This window comes from Ixodes scapularis, unplaced genomic scaffold (genome assembly GCF_016920785.2).
Source record: "Ixodes scapularis isolate PalLabHiFi unplaced genomic scaffold, ASM1692078v2 PGA_scaffold1__304_contigs__length_218370807, whole genome shotgun sequence".
NCBI lineage: Eukaryota > Metazoa > Arthropoda > Arachnida > Ixodida > Ixodidae > Ixodes > Ixodes scapularis.
In genome coordinates this window covers 124,473,339-124,495,116 of record NW_024609846.1, presented here as the reverse complement: position 1 = coordinate 124,495,116, position 21,778 = coordinate 124,473,339, and the positions used below count along the sequence as shown (strand labels likewise).

At 47.3% G+C, this 21,778-nt stretch overlaps 1 protein-coding gene and 1 pseudogene across 1 annotated transcript; both read right to left on the bottom strand.

Moving 5' to 3' along the window:
• Window positions 1-3,124: 3,124 nt before the first annotated feature.
• Window positions 3,125-5,077, bottom strand: LOC121835815 (annotated as a pseudogene).
• A 7,567-nt stretch (window positions 5,078-12,644) lies between these two features.
• On the bottom strand, window positions 12,645-15,633 carry LOC121836148. Its single transcript, XM_042290936.1, has 3 exons — window positions 15,481-15,633; window positions 14,506-14,688; window positions 12,645-12,922 (listed from the first exon to the last, which is right to left on the bottom strand). Exons 1-3 carry the CDS (start codon window positions 15,608-15,610, stop codon window positions 12,675-12,677), a joined length of 561 nt encoding a protein of 186 aa, XP_042146870.1. The 5' UTR covers window positions 15,611-15,633; the 3' UTR covers window positions 12,645-12,674.
• Window positions 15,634-21,778: the final 6,145 nt, after the last annotated feature.

Sequence of the window (21,778 nt, the reverse complement as noted above, 5' to 3'; positions counted from 1 at the left end):
ACACGTTGCTCGATTCGAGAACGTTGAAGAGTCGCGAGACGCGTTGACGGCGTACCTTTATTGCTCGATCCCGGCCGGCCTTGACATCCGAGCTGGAAGACTTTTTAGTTATGCGGTGTCGGGGTTTGGCCGGGGGAGAACTCTAGCGTGCGTCGATGCGCTTATCGCAGTTGTCGAGCCCGTGCGGGGTTCGGTGCGGACCGCCGTTACGCGCTCGTCGCTCCTGTTGGGTAGTCGTCTCCGAGCAGTGAAGCGGTAACGTCTGGTACATGCCCAAACGTTACGGACATAGCCGTGTAAATAGGCTGTCCAATGAGATCTGCTGTTCCCACGATCCAGGTACTGTTCCCTTTGTACGGGTGTAAGTGGCCGGTACCACGGAACAACGGCCTCTCAGTAAGGTGATTACCCCTTCTGATGAAGGCGTGCTGCGTAGCTTGACTGTAGCGTGTTTGTAGCTCGGGTAGCGTGAACGCCGAGTGCATGAGTGCCCGTCATGGGTTGTTGGCAGCGTGTTTTTTCGAGTCGCACCTCGCGAACGGGACTGGATTTGTGACCGTTTCTGTTTTACGGAAGGTTATTCTTAGTTTTTGAGGTTTTGTGCGTTCTTCGCGAGGGTGTTGGAGATTAATATTGTTGTCAGAGGTGTGCGGTTCTGACGCTCTGGTAGATTGCTTACTGTTTTAAAAGAATGAGGTTGAGTTTTATACCAGCAAACGTTGTATAGTGGGCGTAGGGACGATTTGGGTATGCAGTGAGTGCTCATACTTTTTAGTTAAGGAATGGTTTTCCTCTTATGTACCTCTTGAACGTGTAGCGTGACGTTTTGATGATTACCTGCCTGTTGGTATTGAAATGAAAAGTTTTGTTTTTATTTCGTGGCATGTCCAACGATCGAAAGATTTTGGTTTCGTCGCGCTGTCTGATATAGCGTGCCGGTATTCGTTTTTGCGCGATTCGCTGTCTGCTACATTAGGGACGGAAGCGAACTTTAAGAGCCGGCGTGTTGTGTGTGCCTGAGTGCCCGTCCGTGTTGTGAGCTGTGGTGCTCCGGACCAGTTCGTGGACCGTGCTCCGTCGGTGACGAGCTTCCCAGTGAATGGACGTTCACCGCTGACCTGCTTGGTTTGATGCCATCATCATCATCGAGGGTGCTCGTCGTCATCGGTGACACTCAGCTGAACGAGCTCCCTGCCAAGGGTCCTGGGGACCACGCAACCTCAAGCCCCCCGGGGTCCGAGCCTTGAGGGAGGGGAGGTGTGGGGACCCTCTCCCTGGCTCCTCCGCTCTCCGTGACCTTGCCGCTCCCTGCCGCCGTACTGTCGGGCGCTCCTTCGTTCCCCGTGACCTTCCCGTTTCCTGTCGCCGTCCTGTCGCGGAACGTCCGAGCTCTCCGGGAGGAACGGGGCAAGCGCCCCCTCACCCAGCGCTGACGTCGGAGGGTCGGCTCGCAGCAAGGTTCCCGATTGGACGGTCGGCGGGACAAGGACTTGGGAAGGTCTTAAGAGGGGAACGGAGACAAAGGAAGAGGGCTTGGGCGGCCGACTAGACAAGGGACCGGTCATGGAGGCGAGCTCGGACGACGGTGGACGCTGGCGCGGGGGAGTGCGGGCACCACGTCGAGTGGCGGACTCGACAAACGGACCGGACAGCGACCCTGGACGACGACGTCCCCATGACGCGGTGTGGATGACCACCGCTGGGACTTGGAGCAGCTGCTGTGGCAGCGGACTCTCCCCCGGCCTCGCTGTTGACCGCCCCCGATCCGGAAACACCCCCAAGGCAATGAGTGAGTGAATAAACCCTTTTGCCGAGAGCGAAGTATTGCAGTGTCATATTCATCCGGAGACAGGGTCTGATGGAATCGGAGCTAGAAGATGCCCGCAAGGTTTATTTTTCGGGACGGAGGAAACGCCGAGCAGAAAGCGCAGAAGAGCGTTTTACCATAGCAGTGGCGTCGGGAGAGGAGGAACAGAAATAGCGGGGGGTGTCTCCAGACCCCCTTCCCTCCCTTCCCGATATTTCGGACTGTTAGACAAAATATATCCCATATCCCCAACAGTTTCGACGCCACTGTACCATACTGAACTTGCAGACTTGCCGCGTCGGGAAATGCCACTAATCAGTCAAACAGAGGCAATGCATAAAAATACTTTTTAACCTAACTGTGAATTGCCGCTGTTTGATGGCGTTTTCTTATTCGATAATATAAAATAAATAGAGTTGTCTTTCACTCTAAAATTTTGCCAGCCACCTCATTATTATACAACAAAATAAATAAGGCATTAACGGAGTTGCATATTATTTTAAAATGCTGGCAAACACGGGTTATGAAATTTGGTCCTGGACGGTATATTATACAAGGTACGAGTTAGGTGGTTGCTTAGCATTAATGAGCGAGGGGGTTCCGATACAGGGTCTGTACGGAGCGATCCATTGCTTCGTTCTTTACGGTTTGCAACTAATCCATCGAAACGAGCGGTCCTTATATCTTGTAGCTCATACCTGTCTGCGGCAGAGGGACAAATATGTCGCCTTAAATATTTGCGAATAAAATTTTTCTTTTTGTGGGAAATGCATCTTTCGACCTGCTCGTCCTATTCATGCTGTTCGTCAAATATTTTTTTTTTTTTTTTGCTTTGGAGTGGTTTCTTAACATTTCAGATAGGGCAACAGGATACTCGTTAGACTCAGCTGGTAACCTGAAGTTCGTACCGTGTGTCGCAAAACATTGAACTGCATTTTCACATCTTCTAATATAAAAAAAAATATTCCATTGCATTTGTAAACTAACTGGTGATGTCCGGGCCCTTTACCTCTAAAGAGTGCCGTTCGCTGTCAAAGTGCCTCGGTTGAACATGACACATTTTGCAGGGTGTTTGTTTACACTCTTGGATTTCTGGAATAATTTACCTATTACATACGTCACTCTAAAAGTGGTGAACACCTTAATTGTCAACGTTCAGTAACTACAACCAATGAAAATAGTAAAACGTTTAGTTAAATTCAAACCCAATTCGAATAGTCCAATCCTTGAACATGTCTTCCGAAAGAATGAAACGATACATTAAAAATAAACAGTTCAGCCGTCGGAGAGAGCTCCACTGAGGACTACAGCAAGAGGAACACTTATGACTGAGTTCAGTCGTCAAAGACAGCTCTTTGAAGGAATGGTTCGTCGTCTTCGGAGTCTGATTCTTGTTCTAGTTCTTGCTCCATACTCTGAGGCAATTTAGCAGGACTTTCCTTTCTCAACCACCTCCTTGTTCATTCGAATAAAACAAAGTACGCCAACATTTTTTGCCGATAGCCTGTTTCTACGACATGTGACAATGCATCCAGCATTACTAAACACCCTTTCAGAGTATACACTCGTGGGAGGGCATGCCAGGTAGTGCGAAGCCACAGCGAATAGGCATGCAAGCCTGTCCTTGGTGTTGCTCCATACAGGAGCGGGTCACTGCATGCATTGTGGTCCGAGTCGTCTTGCACGTACCCGTTAAGTTCCAACTTCACTACGGCTGTATCATCTCTGGAGGTGTGGCTGCCTGCGCGCTGCTCTTTCTTTGTTGTCAGTTCCATCTTTTCAGAGTGTTTGGACCAAAGTCCGGCATTTCTGCTTTACAAGGGCGAGCTGGCTGGAACCCTTTGGGAGTCCGAATTGGGAGGTTCGGTCATCGACGGCTGTGGAAGCGGGGGGCGTGTGTTTGCAACAACCTTTGCAATTAGGTGGTCATGAACCCGTCTTTTGCCATCTGGATCACTAATGTAATTCTCCAAAGTTTGAAGTTATATCGAGGGTCCAGGAAGCTTGCTGTCCAATAGTCAACATCATCTCGGATCATGTTAAGATTCCTGCTGGCTCAGAGCTCGGACAGCAGAGCAGCAGAGAGGTTAAATGATACGGTCCCTTCTGCGGAGGTCTTCTTCATGCTTGACGACATGTTCTCTATGAACTTCAAAAAGGGAAGCACCTGTCCGAGTGTAGCTGTGTCTATACTCAAGATCTGTGTGGCCTCTTCAAATGGTTCAAGCACGGCCGCAATGGCATTGAGGAGCACCCATTGCTCAGGCCCAAGGTGATGCCTGGTTGAGTCAAAGAAAAACTCTGCGATGGCACTTCTTTGTTCACAGAGCCTGTTTGCCATATAAAATTTGCTATTCCAGCGGGTAGGTACGTCCTGGATGAGCTTGTGCTCTGGAAGGCTGTGTCGTCCCTGGATTTCTCTCAGCTTCATTTGGGCACTGGCTGAGTGACTGAAATGGCCACAAATGGCTCGAGTTGTTCTGAGCGTTTGTTCGACAACCTCAACCATCTTGCGCAGTCCTGCCTTAACGACCAGGTTGAGGCAGTGGGCTACACATGGTACACGTCTGATATCCAGGTCTCTTATGACCCTTGCCACGTTCTGAGCATTGTCCACGGGCTTGCAATGTACCCAGTTTTCAAGCCAAGGGGTGACAACCAATCTTCAGCCACCTCTTTAAGCTTCTGTGCTGCGTTCGTCGCAGTATGGCGCTGTCCAAAGCTGGACATGTCAAGCACTGTTTCGCACCTCTCTAGGGTACCCTCAGTCTTTTTGACGATCCAGTGCCCCGTCACTGACATATAGTCATTTACCTGGCAACTTGTCCATATGTCTGTTGTTAAATGCACTTCTTTTCCAACACACACCTTTAGTTGCTCGATAAGGCGCTCCTTGGGTGTTAGTTGGAGGGCAGGAATCGCTGTGCTTGCAAAGTACGTTTTTCCAGGGATGAGCCACCTTGGGACACAGAATTTCATAAATTCAACGAAGGCTGGCTCTTCAACCGTTGAAAATGGCCTCATTCCTGTTGCAATCAGTTCGGCCAGACGTTGATTGTGAGCGATCGCCTGTGGATGGCCAAGTTCCCATGTCGTGCTACGGCTGATCGCCTGCATTAAGGTCAGCTGGCTGCCCAAGGATCTGTAACCCGTTTTAGCCTGCGCGCCTTGAGTTGCTTCGTTCTTTGGCAGATGCTGTGGGTGGTGTCTTGCCATGTGCATCTGAAGTGCAGTAGTGCCCGGCCTCGTGCAGCCTCCCTTCTTAGCCATTCGCACGCTCTGGTGGCAGTAGTTGCAGTGTGCTACAAGGCGGTCGGTTGTTGACACTTTGAAATGGTCCCATACAAACGATTTCCTTCTGGACTTTGGCTGGGACGGACCACTAGTGTCCACTGAGGACTCAGTGGTCAAGGTACCAGGACTGTCAGGCACTCGTATAAATGCCGTTGATGACCCTGTGCTAGAGCTCGGGCTGGTTGTAGCTGTCGCAGAAGGGTTGAAAACATTATTAAAAACAATCAAAATATTTGAAATGTCGGCATGGAGTGATTATGAAGATGCCGGACTTCTCAAAGTAAGGCAGATGTTGACAAATATACATGTAATATACATATAAAGCTTTTTTTTTTTAAATGAGCCAAATTTTTGTCAAGCGCAACTGAGACAAGTGGAATGTTTGCTTATCAGTGTAGCTTCAAGCCATATACCGCAGTCACCTTGCCAGTGATTTTTCTCGCGAGCTATGACAGCGTCTATACTCGTTTTCACCTTAAGAACCGAAGAAAAACAAGTCCGGCTGGTGGCGGAGTGTTCTGGGTTCTCTCCGTCGGAAGGTGGTGGGATCCACAATTAGAGACCGAAACCAAACCGAATTTAGCACTGCAGCATCCTCTAGTGGCAAAAAGCTAGAACATACCTCGTTAAATAGTGTTTGTTTCTGATAAACATGCTTATGCTCCGCACAATTTTGCATCGCTTCTTTAAACTGTCTTCAATAAACATATCTTTGTATATCTAACATTGTTTATACCGTCGGCTTTCTAAAAACACCATGAGAAAAAAATAATCAGTATGTGCCAGTTTTAGCGCATTTACAGTTTTTAACGGCAACCATGGAGCGCTAAAGCACAAAGATCAGCTGACATCATCGACATCGCCGCAAACCTGATGAACTGGGATTGACCAGACCTGCTACCAGCCACGAACCTATGTTTGCATAGTTTATTCTGTCCTAATATACCTTTGTTTACGTTATTGCGTTGACGTTCATGTATATGTATTGAGTGGACAATCGGTTTCCTTGTGTGTCGCGGTGAATTTCAATTTTTATTCTATAATTCCGTTTTCTTAAGTTCCGTGGTGTGGGGATGGTGTTACAAATCCTGATTATAAGCAGAAACAGCGTGGTTGATGTGAGATACTTTCTTCCAGGATCCCATCAAAGCTTCTGCTTGTTGCCAGAGTGGCCCTGTGTGAGGATGGCGATAAGAATCCCGATTATAATCTGAAACAGCATGGTAGATGAGAGATACGTTTATTGCCAGAGCGACCCCAAGGCATATGGACAGTATTTTGTGAGTTTACTTTCCCACAAACCGCCTGCGGAACTGATCACTGCAATAAAGGAGCTATCTCAATGAAAGACTGGGCTGAACATGATGTTTAGACCTCAAAATGAGGTGTAGTAGTAGTAGATTGGGGTTTTGTGGCGCAAAAGCAACTAAGGCTATGATGCGCCAAGAAATGATACTACTGCAGAAGAGGGTTTTGAAGAAAAAAGAGCTTTAGTAGCTGGTAATTTCAAAAATGTATAAAATAAGACTAGGACCTTATATTATATATAATGCTACAATTTGTGTAAAAGATCAATACTTTTTAAAAAACTTAAAAACCTGGGTGGGTGGGAGTAGTGGCTCATTTCCAAGCAGCACACATAGGTGTAGAGGAATATGCTCTTTGTAGAGCTGGGAGAAGTAATGGCGGCGTTTATCATCATGCGCAGGGCATTCGAGAAGGATATGCAAGACACTCAAAGGTTGTTGGCAATGCTCACATTCCGGAGGGTCCTCCCCACGCAAAAGGTGTCCATGCGTCAGCCGCGTGTGCCCAATGCGTAGGCGACAGAGGACTACCTCATAGAACCTGTCTCTGTGCCTAGCACTCTCCCATTCACCAAGAAAAGGCTTAACCATGTGCAGCTTGTTGGACACCTGTAGGCTCCATTCTGTTTGCCACTGAGCTTTAAGATGACATTTGACTAGGGCACAGTGATCTCTAAATGGGATACCACTAATGTCCACAGTACGAGTGCCACAAGTGCCCGCAGCACAATCTACCTCTTCATTCCCTGGGATTCCGACATGGCTCGGCACCCAGCAGAATAGAACATCACATCCCTTCCTGGTAGCTGCTACTATTTTGCTTTGTAATAAAACAATGAGTGCATTCTTTGGGGTTTCAAGTGAAATCAGAGCCCGTAACGCACTCAACGAATCTGTATATACAACTGACCGGGAGTTACGTGTTTGGATGATGTGATCTATTGCAAGCAGAAGGCCGCACAGTTCAGCAGTGAAAACTGTCGCGAACGAATTTAGCCTACGAGCACTTCTTACTGATGGGCCGATCATGGCACAGCCAACAAATGATTCCGTTTTTGTGCCGTCTGTGTAATAGTGTGAATCAGAATCATGCTGCTTCTGGAGTTCGTAAAATTCTTGTCGCATGACCTCGGATGGGGCATCCTTTTTATTAAACTTTGTTAGTGACAAATCGCAACGTATGCAGCTGAAATCCCATGGTGCCACCGTTTTTGGAACTGCGGCAACTGGAAGCTTACTGTCTATCCCAACTGACTCTGCCACATTCCTATTTCTCATCGCGAATGGAGGGATAATGCTAGGCTTGTTTTCGAATGTCCTTTGATATTTCGTGCCCTCCACTGCCTCCCGGGCTGGATGCTGAGCGACTGATCGTATCCTTAATGAATACATAAATCCTAAGGAGAATCGCCGTCTGTCGAGGGACATCTCATTTCCCTCAGCGTAGAGACTGAGCACAGGCGACGTTCTGAAGGCACCTATTGCCAAGCGAAGTCCCTGATGATGGATGGGATCAAGTGCCTTAAGAGCTGATGGCCTAGCAGATCCGTACACAAAGCTGCCATAGTCCAGGCGTGAGCGGATTACCGAGCGATAGATTCGCAACAGACATAGACGGTCAGAGCCCCATGTTTTGTGGGACAAGACTTTAAGGAGGTTCAGTGATTTCTGGCATTTTAACTTCAGACTTTTTATATGAGGCACAAACGAAAGCTTACGGTCGAAAGTGAGGCCCAGAAACTTGTGATCTACTTTCACCGGGATAGGCGTCTGTCGCATATATAGAGAAGGAACCGCAGGGACTCCCCGTATACGGGAGTAACAGAAAGTAACCGTCTTTTCCGGAGAGAAACTAAAGCCGTTTTCATCCGCCCACTTTAAGAGATTGTTGATGGCAACTTGAAGCCTCCGTTCACAAATAGAAAGACTGCACGATGAAACAGAGATTTGAAGGTCATCAACATAGAGTGAGTATTGCACAGAGGAAGGTAGGGAACGGGCTATTGAGTTCATCTTTACCAAAAAGAGAGTAACGCTGAGGACTCCCCCTTGAGGGACCTCAGTCTCCTGGACGAATTCTTTAGAGAAAGATGCTCCTAGCTTCACCAAAAAGGTTCGATTAGAAAGGTAGCTATTGATAGTAGCAAGCATCCTGCCTCGTATCCCCACTTCATGCAAATCACGGAGGATTCCATGGCGCCATGCTGTGTCATATGCCTTCTCGATATCAAAAAACACTGACACGCACAACTGTCTGTTCACGTAAGCTTCACGAATTACGGACTCAAGACGAACCAAATGGTCAACTGTAGATCGATAGGAACGAAACCCACATTGATTAATATCCAATATGTTCTCTTTTTCTAAATAGTACATAAGTCTTTTGTTCCCAATACGCTCAAAAGTCTTGCTCAAACAGCTAGTAAGGGCGATAGGGCGATAGCTTGACGCAGAGGAAGGATCCTTACCAGGTTTTAAAAGAGGAACAACCGTGGCTACTTTCCATGCCGAAGGAAATTTGCCCTCGTGCCATATGCGATTAAAAAGGTACAGAATAAGAAATAATCTAGAAGGATGAAGGTGTGTTAACATCTCGTAGTGTATGCCATCAGGTCCTGCAGCTGAAGGCTTAGTTAAGTGAAGGACCATTTCGAGTTCACGCATCGTAAGAGGTAGATTGTAGTCTTCATGGGCGGCACCTGCAGTCTTCACAGCATGTGATTCTGCACGTGCTTTGTATGCGAGAAATGTAGATGAATAATGTTCGGAGCTCGATACAAGAGCAAAATGCTCAAGAAGATCCGCTTGCTCCTTTAGACTTTCCGGACAAATGCCACTGCAGGAGAGGAGTGGGACTGAGAAGGCATGATATCTCCCTTCAATGCGATGAACTTTGTCCCAGACTTCTTTGACTGTTGCACTACTATTAATGGAAAAGGGCCCAGTACCAATGGAAGTCCAAAGCATACACCGACCCGCCGGGGAGCCAAGGTCAGCCAGTTCAAGCCAGGAGAGAAAGTTTGCATCAAGCTCCCAGTGCACATTCCAAAAGGCCGCACCAGCTACTGGGCTTTCCAAGAAGGGGCAGAAAGTGTCAATATGCAGCGGCAAAGATCCGCCAATGCAAGTGTTTATTTTTAGGCGGACGATTCTGATGCAAGACAAGCTTAATTCTGCGGTTCAAAAATTCACTAAAATCCCACATTTCTTTTACGTTTAGGGCGCCACAATAGACAGTTCGCCCAAGCGGTGAGGTTGTTGTCATCGACACCATAACCACATTGTAAATTCCGATTTTGCAAAGTGTTTAAAAACAACACAAGGCTCATTGTGTAGTGTTCACTGGTGGTTGCAGGGTTTTTCATTTACAGCCTTGATGAAACAAAAGGCAAAGGGCATCGACATCACGAGCGAGTAAAGCCATTGCAAAAGCTTGCACGACCATAAACGCGTTATGAAAGTGGAGTTACCTGGCAGTTACAAAATGTGTCCTGCAAACTCAACATTCTGAGGCTGTATCTTGGTTGTTAGCTTTGTTGAGGTTTCACTAACGCTCCTGCTTTCTATTCCTTCAGCTGCCCTGTTATGGGGCACACCAATGAAACAATCGCCAGGAATTGCTAGAAACCGCCTGAAAAGTGGTTGCAGAAATAAAGAAGGGCTGAGAGACAATTCTTGCGAATCAATGAGGCGGCATTAGCCATGATCCTATGGCTTGCAGGGCGTGTTACATGACTATGGCTATTACAATAGCATGACATTAACAAATTGAAATAAGCTGCTCATTTCACAAAAACAAATACAATGAATATTTGAGAACTATAAGGGCAGGCCTCAAGAACTGCCCTTATAGTTAAACTGCCTCTTGCTACAACTGTAAAAGGCGGCAGAGTCCTCATTACGCACTGTGGCTTAGTCTCTTAGCACCTCCTGGTCAATTGGGAAACAAATGAAAAAGGAAAGAAAAGAAAGACATGCAAATGTAGTAGCTTCCCTGCATTGCATGTGTGCACTTCTCTGCAGTGCGCAGCTGTATTGAAAAGAAGGAGACTCGAGGGGGCATACAACAACAGGATCTACAACACAGAGAAAATGCCAATAACGTCTCCCAACTGCACTTTTGAAAAACTGGTGAAGTTCCAAAAAGAATAGTCCCTTCGTTAAATTACCCGAGCACCAAGGAGCATGCTGAGAGTTTAGTTACAAGTGCTACACATGATGTCTGCAGCAGTAACTTTTAAAGCGAAAATATAGACCGACACGCTGTTTACAAACCAGCCCGCCTTTGCCCACACCAGGTGTGGGCACTGCGCGTGAGCAGAAATCGAATTTGGGAGGAGTGAAGCGTCTGCGCATGGCGCTGTGCCGCCGACAGCGCCACCGCAGCCTCATGATGTCAGGGCCGCGTGTTGGTCTATAAAACAAATGGTATTTTGCATGTCTGTTTGTCAATGCCTCATTTTGGGTATTCAGTTAAACTTTCTTAGATTGCTAAGGTGAGCGCATGCAGTTCATACACATCCCCGGAGTGCTCCTTGGTGCTTGGGTAATTTGGCAAAAACAGTTGATTAGCGAGTTCATAATGACTAAATCAGCAGTGTCCATAATCCATATGTGGCTGGGTCATGAGTGATGGCTTGGAGGAGGAGTTTTAAAGCCTGTTTTTATCTGTGGAGCCCTCAGCATTATGAACACAATTCGCTGTATGGCGATGGGATAGAATTTATTCAAAGTGATGTTGACTTACCTTACAGGAACCTCATGGCATGTCTATACTTTATTTTTTACTCCGGGTAACTTTGTTAATTATTTGTATTGCCTGCAGAAATGCTCCACTTATTTGTGCTAAAACTGAATGTAAATTAATTGCAGATGATTTACACTTAATCTCCTGCATCAATTCATTCCCCTGCAGGTATGCTGCGAGAGAGCCGGCTCTACAACAAATTGTTGCAGTTGGTGGATGGCCACTCATATGTGCTGTATGGTGACCCGGCCTATCCCTCGAGGCCACTTCTGCTCAAGCCTTATGGCTCAAAGGCGACCCCAGCACAGGTGGAATTTAACAAAGCGATGAGTACCGTAAGGCAAGCCGTTGAATGGGGGTTCGGCAAGGTTGTCGCTGAATTTGCCTTTGTTGATTTTAAAAAGAATCAAAAGATCCGCAAGCAAAAAGTGACTCTCATGTACAGGGTGACTGTCCTTCTGTCAAACTGCCACACCTTTATCTACGGAAGCCAGATCACTAGCTTTTTTGATCTGGAACCTCCGACACTGATAGAATATCTCCAGCCTATGTCTAGATAATAGCTTTTTTTGTTTGATTTTATGTGGCATGAAAGGCTGGCAAATTGCCGATACTTAAAAATGACAGAGTGCCTTTTAAAAAAGCCTCACATCTCTTACAAGTGCAGAACCAAAGGATCCTGGGTTCAATCCCCGCCCCTGCTCGTTTCGACCGGCGTGCGGTCGCGTATCACTACTGCGTGGTGCACGTTAAAGACCCCAGGTTAGCGGTTGTACCGCACTGGCTAAATTGCTCATCTACAGCTGAGACACCAGATGCCCACTGAGGCAGACTAACTTCCGGCTGTATAAACATACACGCAACAATTTGCTTTTTGCTTACAAGTGCATTGCCGTGAATAGTTGTGCATGTGACAACACCCAACTATACTTTGTTCACCCTTCAGCTGAGACTGCAGCCAAAGTGCAAGTGCGAGCTAGACCGCACTCCTAGCTTCGAGAGGTGCATTTCTAGCACGAGTGCTTTTTCTGCTTTAAGAACACTTCAAAGCAGCTACCCCGAGCTCTCGTGTTTGTGGCATTAGCTGCAGTCTCAGCTTAATGGTAAACAGAGTATGGATGAAGCACAAGGCAATTTCAATTAACTATGATGTAAGTGGGATAGTGCGTGCCATTTTTACAGTAGCAAAATAGATGACAGAAATAGGTGTCTCGTTGCCAAGCTTTCCAAGTAGCAGCTGGTTTTCCTTCAAATCTGCTTTCACCTCGTCAGACTGTGCCATCCAACATGTTTATATTGTACAGTGTGTCTACCTGCCCTCAAGCATTGTACATATATATTTTCAGCAAAATCAAAAACTTGCAGACTATATCAATCTACTTTTTTTCTTCTTCTGGTGTGTTCATGGTTAAAACAAGATTTGCCACTGCAAATGGTGTCCTTTATTACTGGAATGTTTTGCAGATCATATTCAATAATATGTGTCATCTCCCTTTATTGGAAGTAGAGCCACAAATCTTCAACTCCTTTTGTCCTGAGCGAGCAGGAACTCGAACATGATCCGTCGCTGTTCGGAGAGCTCGCGCCTTTCCTCGGCTCTCGCCTGGGCTTCCTCGGCAAATCGTTCACGCTCGAACTCCAGCCGTTTTTCATCTAGAGCGAGTCTCCGCTCTTCTATATCGAGCTCCCTCTCTCGAATGGCTCGCTCCTGATGACTGCGCTGCTGCAAGAAGGCGGCCACGTCCCCATCGCGAGTTTTCTTCTTTCCTGCAGAAAATCATGTGCAACCAGGAAAAATGACAACAGAGTGAAAACAGTTCTGATATGGTTCACCCGTACAACGATAAGCAACTGGTAGTTTCTAATTTTCGGATATGTTCTCATTAGAATTAAACTTGAGGAAGAAAACAAGAAGGACGGACGACCACAAACTTCTATTGGAAGTTTGTGGTTGTCCGTCCTTCTCGTTTTCTTCAAGTTTAATTATCCTTGCCAACCGGCTCGTTCTGTCCTTTCTGATAAGAGGTGCACCCCTGCTTTAAAAGTGCCTTCCACACATTTGAGCCCACATTTGTAGCTCTTGTTGTACCACCTTATTAAGATGAAACTGATTATTGCAAACCAAGCACCTCAAAAAGAATTAACTCACTTGGGTGGGCATTGTCAACAGCTGTAGTGAACATATTCAACCCAATCACTGGCAGCTAATGGAGTCCCCAGGCAAAATCATATTTCATTCACTATGCTTTGAATGTAAATTAAAAATAATTGCAGCCGTTGCACATGGGATACCTAATGCCGGACCGAAGAACCTAGGCTTCAGCACACGTGTAGGTACAGTGCCAATCAAAATAGTGAAGCCTCACTAGTGTGGTACTGCCTGCTGCTCAACCTGCCTTTTTTGTTAGTCCTGCCTCAACACTGCTGCCGCGCTTTATCCAAAGCAACGTAAAGGGCTGTCCAAATAGGATTCATTTCCGGCCATTTGCTACATTTGTCGTGACGGAAGTGAAGGCTTTTTTACACTCTATATCCGCCTTCATAGTGTAAAATACCGGACAAGCGCCCACTCAAAATTTAGAGATAATCACGAAAAAATAGGGGATTGGCACTTGTCCGGTCATTAATTTTACATATAAATGTACTGTGCATATTTTTTCGTATCTTAAAAATTTGGATATGGGTGCTTAATGCGGAATGGGCGGAATGGGCGGTATTCTACGGTACATTCTTTTTGCCGCGGGGAAAGCAGGCTACCGCAGGGAAGCTTTTCTCCTGACAAAAAGAATGTATGAGAGCAGATGGGAAGCGTAGGAAAACCTCCACTGCTGGTACAGCAAATGCCACGAACGGCAGAAAACATGCCGTTTGGACAGCTCTTATAGGGAGTTTGGGCACTTTGTGTTGATGGCTCACACACTCAAAACAATCAGGTGCTCAACACAGGTGCTTAATTTAGCTTGTGGGATGTAGGTAGCTACATAAGCACCCACTCCTGCAGTTCTTTTCAGCACTGTGCTACCTACTTCGAATTGTTCTTGAAAAAATAAAATTCCGACAAGCTGCATGCCCATGAAAAGCAAACAATTTCCAGCAGAAAGAGCTTAGTTTAGACTACTTGCTGAACAACGCAATTAACGAAACATGCAATTTGAGGTTCTTCGTGCTTGGGAAGCCAAAAGTGTTTGACACCGCTCAATTCAGCATGCTTCCTTCCAATTGATTGGGAGTCTTGATGTCCAGTACAAGATTTGCCTGGAGTAGAAATTACTCAAGTAAGATGCAAGTGGTCCTGGAAACACTGCACAGAAAATAATCATAAAATGCTTAGTGAATATTGATATTCATACCTCGCAGTGCCGCAGTTCTTGCCCTAGGTGGTGGTGGTGACCTCGTGCGACCGGACCCATTGGCCCCATCGGTGGACGCCGACTGCGAAGGGCCTCCGGTGGCAGGCGTGGCAACTGCAGGCGTGCTTCTGGCGCCATTCTCAGACATCTGCATGAGTAGAAGAGACGCTGGAGACTCCTCACCTGCACCTAACGTGTGAAAGAAATTGAGTGAAATCACAGTTTTGGCAACGCTCAGCCTCAAGCACAGGGTTAACCTATTGTGAATCGTGCAAAGGCATTGCAACGAATGCCAGAAGCATCTGTAAGTATGTGGCACACTACACAGGCTGAGGTTCTCTTCTACAGCCTCTACAAACGAAGCAGAGAAGTGTAGGAGAGGCTGGGAGAGGGAGGGGGGGTGCAATTGAAAAGGTTGGCTCGGGGAGAGCTAATGGCCTTAAAGAAGGTAAGTTTCTGGGTGAATTTTCTTATTAAGGGTCCTTCCAGACTACAGGCAGCCTCTCGAGTTCTCTGTGGCTTGTGAAACTTCAGGCTTAAGTATGAAGATACCTGAATCGCCTTATAAATGTATGAAACTAACACCATTCGTTTTTGTAACAAAGTATGTCATCACACATTCCAGTAGAATCAAATTTTCATCTATATCTGTGGACCAGTGTTTGCCCTTTTCGATGGGCACCGCAATGCTTGTTTATGCTGATGCCACAACACTGTAGGGGGTAGTGATTTTTGCAAGACTTCGTGTTTTTCTTTTTTAGAAACCTTTGTACATACCGTAGTTCAAGAATGTCGGAAATGCATAGTGATGAAGCTCCAAGAACGACACCGATGCCAAGAGTGCTGTGAAAAGCAAAAATCTTGTTCTATGCACAGCCCCTTTCTTCACAAAAGCCTGCAATTGAGATTATTATTCCCCATTTTTATCACTGGAGACTAGGATTTCGGACGCTGGTCTATGCAGATTATACTGGCCCATAATGTTGTCCAAATCTTCGTCCACTACCTCCTCTGCGTTGGCTATGTTCTTCGCAGCAGCGGCTGCTGCATTGATTGCCGTCACAGCTGTCTCCCTGATGGCATTGGCGGCGTGTAGCTCTGCCATGGCGGAAGCTTTGTTGGTCCTGCTGCCTGGTCCTATGGCGTTGCCCGGCGTCATGCCCACTTTCCTGGGCTCGGCCCTGACTTGGTGGCCGAACTCCCTCGCCATGTTATTTATTTCTTGGAGCAGGTACTCCTTTTCAGAGTATTGCTCCTCTGTGCCAGACCTAATGTTTGAAGAATAAGATGGAAATGATTGCAGCAGGAGTATTTCAATTCAACACAAGGTGATTTAGTATCTTTAATTGTTAGATGTGAGTTGAGTTGTTAAGATTTAGCATATCTGCACGCAACAACCCTGAATTTTATTTAGTCACACCTGCAGCAAGTAACTGCCTCATGAAAAGTCATGCTGCATCAACATAGCCATTGGCTCTTATAAAACAGGAATACAAAACTCTGCATCCGATCAATTTTCACATTTTGTCCCATGTGGTCAAGCCACATGGGTACTTAAAAGGTCATCCCCATGAGCAAGGGAAGAGGAAAATAAAATGTACAGTGGGAATCGATATGAGCTGACTAAAAAACGCTGGCCGGGGCGGTAAAAATCACTGGAAAATCTGGGAAAGAGCAACGCAGACCATCTCTTTATTAATTTCGGAGAATTGGAAATAGAACGAAAATAAACTGCGTTAAACGATTTCCTTGCAAAATATATGTTCCGTAAAACAGACTCCCAATTTCACAAGATATAAACTCCGAAAACACGACACCCGTACTATGAATACAAATCTGGCGTATCCGTGGCTGTGCCCTCATTGCATCACCGCTTGCCAGTCCTGCACAGGTCAGTTCAGGCAGTGGATCTCAGAACGAGCCGCCGACCAAATGTTTCGCCGATTTCCGCTTAAAATACGCTCAAGGAAGAGATGTTACTGTACTTACTTTCTTAAGTTTGCCCTGTCCTCTCGACGAAAGTGGCCGAGTAGCAGGTCGCAGCGTTCGCGTATGGCACGAGCTGTGAAGTTTTTCCCGGTTGTCTTGTTGACCATCTCTGTGACTGCTCGCCACCTGTCGTGGTCCTCGAATGGGTTTGTCGCTGCTATCTCTTGTAGCAGCAGAATGTCGTCTGCCACGATGAAGCGCGACCGCACAGCGGGCACATTCAACGCGGCGGACATCGCGGACATCTTGGAAGTGATCGAGAACGCTGGCTCTCCCCGGCCTTCCCTAATCTCGCAACGACTCGTTCTCGCGAGACCCGCGCTAGCACATCCGCTACCCCCCCCCCCCCCCCCCCCCCCCGCTATTTTTGTAGAACAGCGCGCCTCCGCTAGCCTCCGCAGCTCCGCTAATTTTCCGCTAGCAGCGCGCATGCGCCGTAGCATCGTCGCTCTAGCGTATAGCGTAGCGGGAGAGCCAAAACGATCTACTAAAACTCTCTAGTTTTGGCTCTTCCGCTACGCTACGCGCTAGAGCGACGACGCTACTGCGAATGCGCGCTGCTAGCGGAAACACTGCGGAGCTGCGGAGGCTTGCAGAGGCGCGCTATCGGACCAAAATAGCGAGGTGCGTAGCGCGGCGTGCTAGCGTGGGTCTCGTGAGACGAGTCTTGGCGGGATAAGAGCTCGGAAAGCCAGCGAGGGAGGCAATTGAAGATGGCCGCCACGCCGCACCAGTCCGGTCTGTGTGCTTCGCTATCGTGGTTCTGAGGGGTGGGTTACATCTTGCTGCTGCGAGAACTAGCCGCGACAAATCCGTTCCAAGACTGCAACAGGTAGCGATTTATGGCTAACGTCAAGGAGTCTAAATAGTAGGAGGGGGCGCCTTGCAATAGTTGTGAAGCCTAGTCATAAAAAGTTTAAACGATTTTGTGGCCAACGTGACCCGATCTCAGTGGCGTAGGGGGGGGGGGAGTTTGGGGGGTCAGAACCCCCCCCCCCCCCAATATTCCGGGGGGGGGGGGGGGGGCACTCGAGAGGATCTTTCGCATTGTTTTATTTCACATGTGGGATTTTGCGTATTGTATCGTCGACGTGTGGCGATTGAATCTTCTTTTTCCGGCGTGTTTTTCTGTCACAAAAACCGGCCTGGTCCCGCCGGGCCACGCGTATTGTAAAGGGCGCCTCGTCGGCTGCCTGCTGGGCCATATGGTCGCGACTCGCCGCGGCTGGTGTGACACTCCCTGGTTGGCACTAGTTAGCACCTCGCCAGTCCCGACTGGGACTCTAACTTGACTTGTTTATGGCCTCTGCGACTCCCATTCGGGGGACGCTTTTGCTCGATGCTTGGGCGCTACCACTACTTAGAATCCGGAAATGAGTTTGCCAGATGCCCCAGTTGAGCGTTTTTGGTGTTGACTTTGTTTGGAGCTGGGGGCAACGAGTGTCTTCGGCGCAGTGACGGTCATTTTTTTGTGTGTGTGTGAGTGTTTCGCCATTGTAGTGGAGCGGGTGTGTTTTGTTTACTTTATTAGCAAAGAGCGCCGTTCGGTTAAAACTGGGAAACGGCGCGGCAGTCGACTTGGGAGGTTCGAGACAGCGCAACCCGCTCTTCCTATCGGCTCCGGGCGTAACCTGGGGCACCGCGGTAAAGGGGAAGACACGTCTGGACACGGAACGTCACCTGCTCCTGTGATGCTACTCTGCATGCGGTCTTCCTCTGCCGGAATACTCCAGTGCGTCGACCGTCCGTGACGCGACAGCGTCTGAAGCTAACAACCACCGCCTCTGGCGCACCGCGGCCACGTCGAGACAGAATCCATCGCAAGCAACCGACCTCAGGTGCTCTCACGCCTCTGCGAGCCTCGTCGTGCCGGACTGAGCCAAAGTGCGGGTTACCCACCGGATTGCGGCACAACCTTCGTCCGTGAAATTCCAGAAAAAAATTGCGATGTAAAGCAAAGTGTCAGGAAACCGCGGACGACGCGGCAACTCCAAGACCATGGGGAGAAAAAGTAAAAGCCGGGGCCTGCGGCCTGCATACACTATCATGGAGATCTCCTCTCTTCCCCTGTGTAAGGACGGCGGGAAAGATCCCCTTCGAGAGGTAATAGCTTTTAGACCCCGCCAGCCTTGGTGCTTTCCAATTAGGGGCTCCCCGGATGTCTCATCTAGCTTAGACGACTTTTCGGAAGGCGGCATCGGTCTTTGTGCTCTGTGTCACGAACCCCGCTAACCGCAGAGCATGGCATAGCGCAGAGCAAGTCGCCGTCCCCCGAGCGGGGGTGAGAAGACTCAGAAGAGCCCTTGCGGGCAAGGTCACTGGGTCGGGAGATGGGGGAATGCCCAGGAGCGGTAACTGAACCCACAAGCTCTGTCTGTCCGGTGCAACGCCTCAGCGGCTAAGGCGCTGTCTGGACCAGCAGAGGTTGTAAACTCCTTGTTAATTTTTTCGCAAACTGTTTCCCCCTTGTCCTAAATAGAAAAATCAAAAAGTCCATGTTTTAAAGACGTATAGATACGTAGATGACTATTTTTTTAATTTTAGATACAGACTCGGGTTTGGAGAAAACGGTTGAGAAGATTGTCGGACTGTTTAGGGAGGTGTCAGGCGGACTTAATTTTACCTGGGAATTGCCTGTGAATAACTGCATTCAGTTTTTAGACATTTTGATCCTTTTTTCTGAAGAACATGTCTGTTGGCAGTATTGTCCGCGCACTAAGAAAAGCCTGGTGATGTTTGAAAGTGCTCACTCTAAACTGGTAAAGAGGGGTATAGCCTTGACATGTCTAAGTGCGGCTCTGGAAAAAAAGTTGCAACCACCAGATGAAAATCAGTTTTGAACGACAATCAAAAAGGTTAACAGACGCGGGGTACCCCCCTAATCTAATCTCTAGTTGTTGTGAGAGCCTTCTTCAAAAGCTAAAAAGAAGTAAAAAAGGCAGCGAGGCACGTAAAGAAAAGAAATGAGTGCAAGTCATTCCGTACATGCATACCCTATCTCATAATCTAAAAAAGGTAGCTGGTAGATACGACGTTAACGTGGTTTTTTCTGCACCGTGTAAACTTGCCAGGATATGTCCGATGTTGACAAGGCAGAAAAAGGCACCGTGCTCCAAGAAACACGCGGTGCAATATACTGCGTGCGTCACCAATGTGGTGTACGAGATTCCGTTTAGTTGTGGCAGAGTCTACATTGGGCAGACTGGGCGCTGCTTCAATGATAGAGCACGTGAGCATAATTTCTGTGTGCGCAACAACGCGGGGGGCCATCTCGCTGACCATTGTGGGCGATGTGGATGTAAACCTGACCTGACTGGCACAAAGTTTTTAAGAAAGGCAAAGGAAAAAACGGAAAGAGAGATTATAGAGGCATTCTACATAAAAAAGAAAGAAAACAATTGCGTCAGCGCTTCGTCTTTGTATTTGCTCCAGAGTGAGATGGTGTTTCTGGAAGGTTGGCTCTGATTGTCGCGATTGAATCCGATGTGGTTTGGGCAATGTGTATATATAGGTGACAATGGTGTTAATAAAAACCAGTTGAGAGTGAAGCGCCTGTCCTGTCGTCCGTGTTTCTTTTTTGTCCTCGTTTGTTCGCGCTTTTTAACCTTTTATTCAGTAATGGACCAACTAGCCCAAACCCAAGTTTTAATGCAAAAAGTCGCCCTCTCCACCCTTCATTTTATATTTCAAAACTCGCAAGCCCTGGCGTCCCTCTACAGTCAAGACCGGAAGGGTGGTTCCCGCTTGTAGCGTCGTCAAATAAATCTACGTCTTTTGAAGCAATCGCATTTGAATGCATTTACAGGGTGTCCCAGCTATCTCAAAGTAAGCTGAAAAAAACAACAAAAAAACGGAATGCTCTAGGCGAATGAAATTAACTGTTTTCTTTTAGCAGTCGTCTTGACACAGACAAAAAGACAGTGGAAAGAGGGGGGGGTGTCGACCCCCCCCCCTTTCCCCGAAATGAAATTCTGGCTACGCCACTGGGTGCGCGTGACCTGCAGACTTGTACCGTAAGGATTACAAGTAATCAAATTACTTGTAATCATGAAAATAAACCCCGGAGAAGGGGAACAAGGGGGACAGAAGACAAACACAAATCTCCAAACACAGCTAGGTGACTGGTGCGCGACCGAAAAAATCCGCCTGGTCCGGGTATCGAACCCGGGACCTCTCCATTACAGGTGGAGAGGTCCCGGGTTCGATACCCGGACCAGGCGGATTTTTGAACCCAACATATAACTTGTGGTGACAAGTTATATGTTGTGTTTCAAAAAGCACGGTGAAAGCTGCGAGTCATCGCACCAATGCAAAAGCATATCACGACCACGTGATTTCTCAATCCGCTTTTGAGTTGAGGATTAAAGCTAAGGAGGGAGGAATGAAAACTAATTTCATGACTCTTTTAAGCGTATTACAATATGAATATAAATGCAAAGGGGGGGGGGGTATTACGTGAGTGGGATGCTCTGCTAATCTTTGAGTATATCACTTTCAGCTGAGTCATTGGGTGGTTATTTTTTGTCTGAGCGGCATGGTAGCCTGATAGTGCTCATAACGGCGCGGACAGTGATATCTCACCACTTACCGAATCAGAGAACTACAAGCAGCCGTAAAGCACGTGAATAATAGGCAGTTTCATGCAGTGTTGTACACGTTCCTCAAAAAAAGGAACGAAAGATCGTTCCTCGTCCCTTCTGATTTTTGGAACGCGTTCCTGTTACAATTTCTATCTATGAGAAAGGAACTCGTTCCCGTTAGAGTTTAAAAAATGAAACGTATCGTTACATTTACGTTACATTTGTATTTTGCTGATTACCATATTTAGTTGAATCAAAGGTTTTTTTAATCTATTTCATTGAATGGAAATATACTAGTTTGAATGCCGTCATGGAAGGGCATCAGGCGAAGAAAACAACCGGAAGCAGGGCTTCATTTGTTGATATCTCAACTTTTAACCATATTCACGTTTGGACTGAGCAGTTCAGACAACCCAAGTGTACTGTAATCCCACATTGCGCGAGCCTTTTACAGCAAACTCGCACGTTTCAATCTAACAAAGTCTCTTGTTCGAACTCAACAACAGTTGCTTCTCAATGTGGCTGTCCGCAAGAGGAGTAACCGGTGAAGTGGGTAGAGTTTTTGGAAGGTCAGTCTTGAAAACTACAAGTCCTTCTTCGTGAAGGTTTGATTTGTTGTTCAGTTTGAAGGCAGGGGACAAGGGGAGAACGAATGAAGGTCCATTTTTGTGTATCTTTTAAGTGACAAATGTTCGGGATACAAG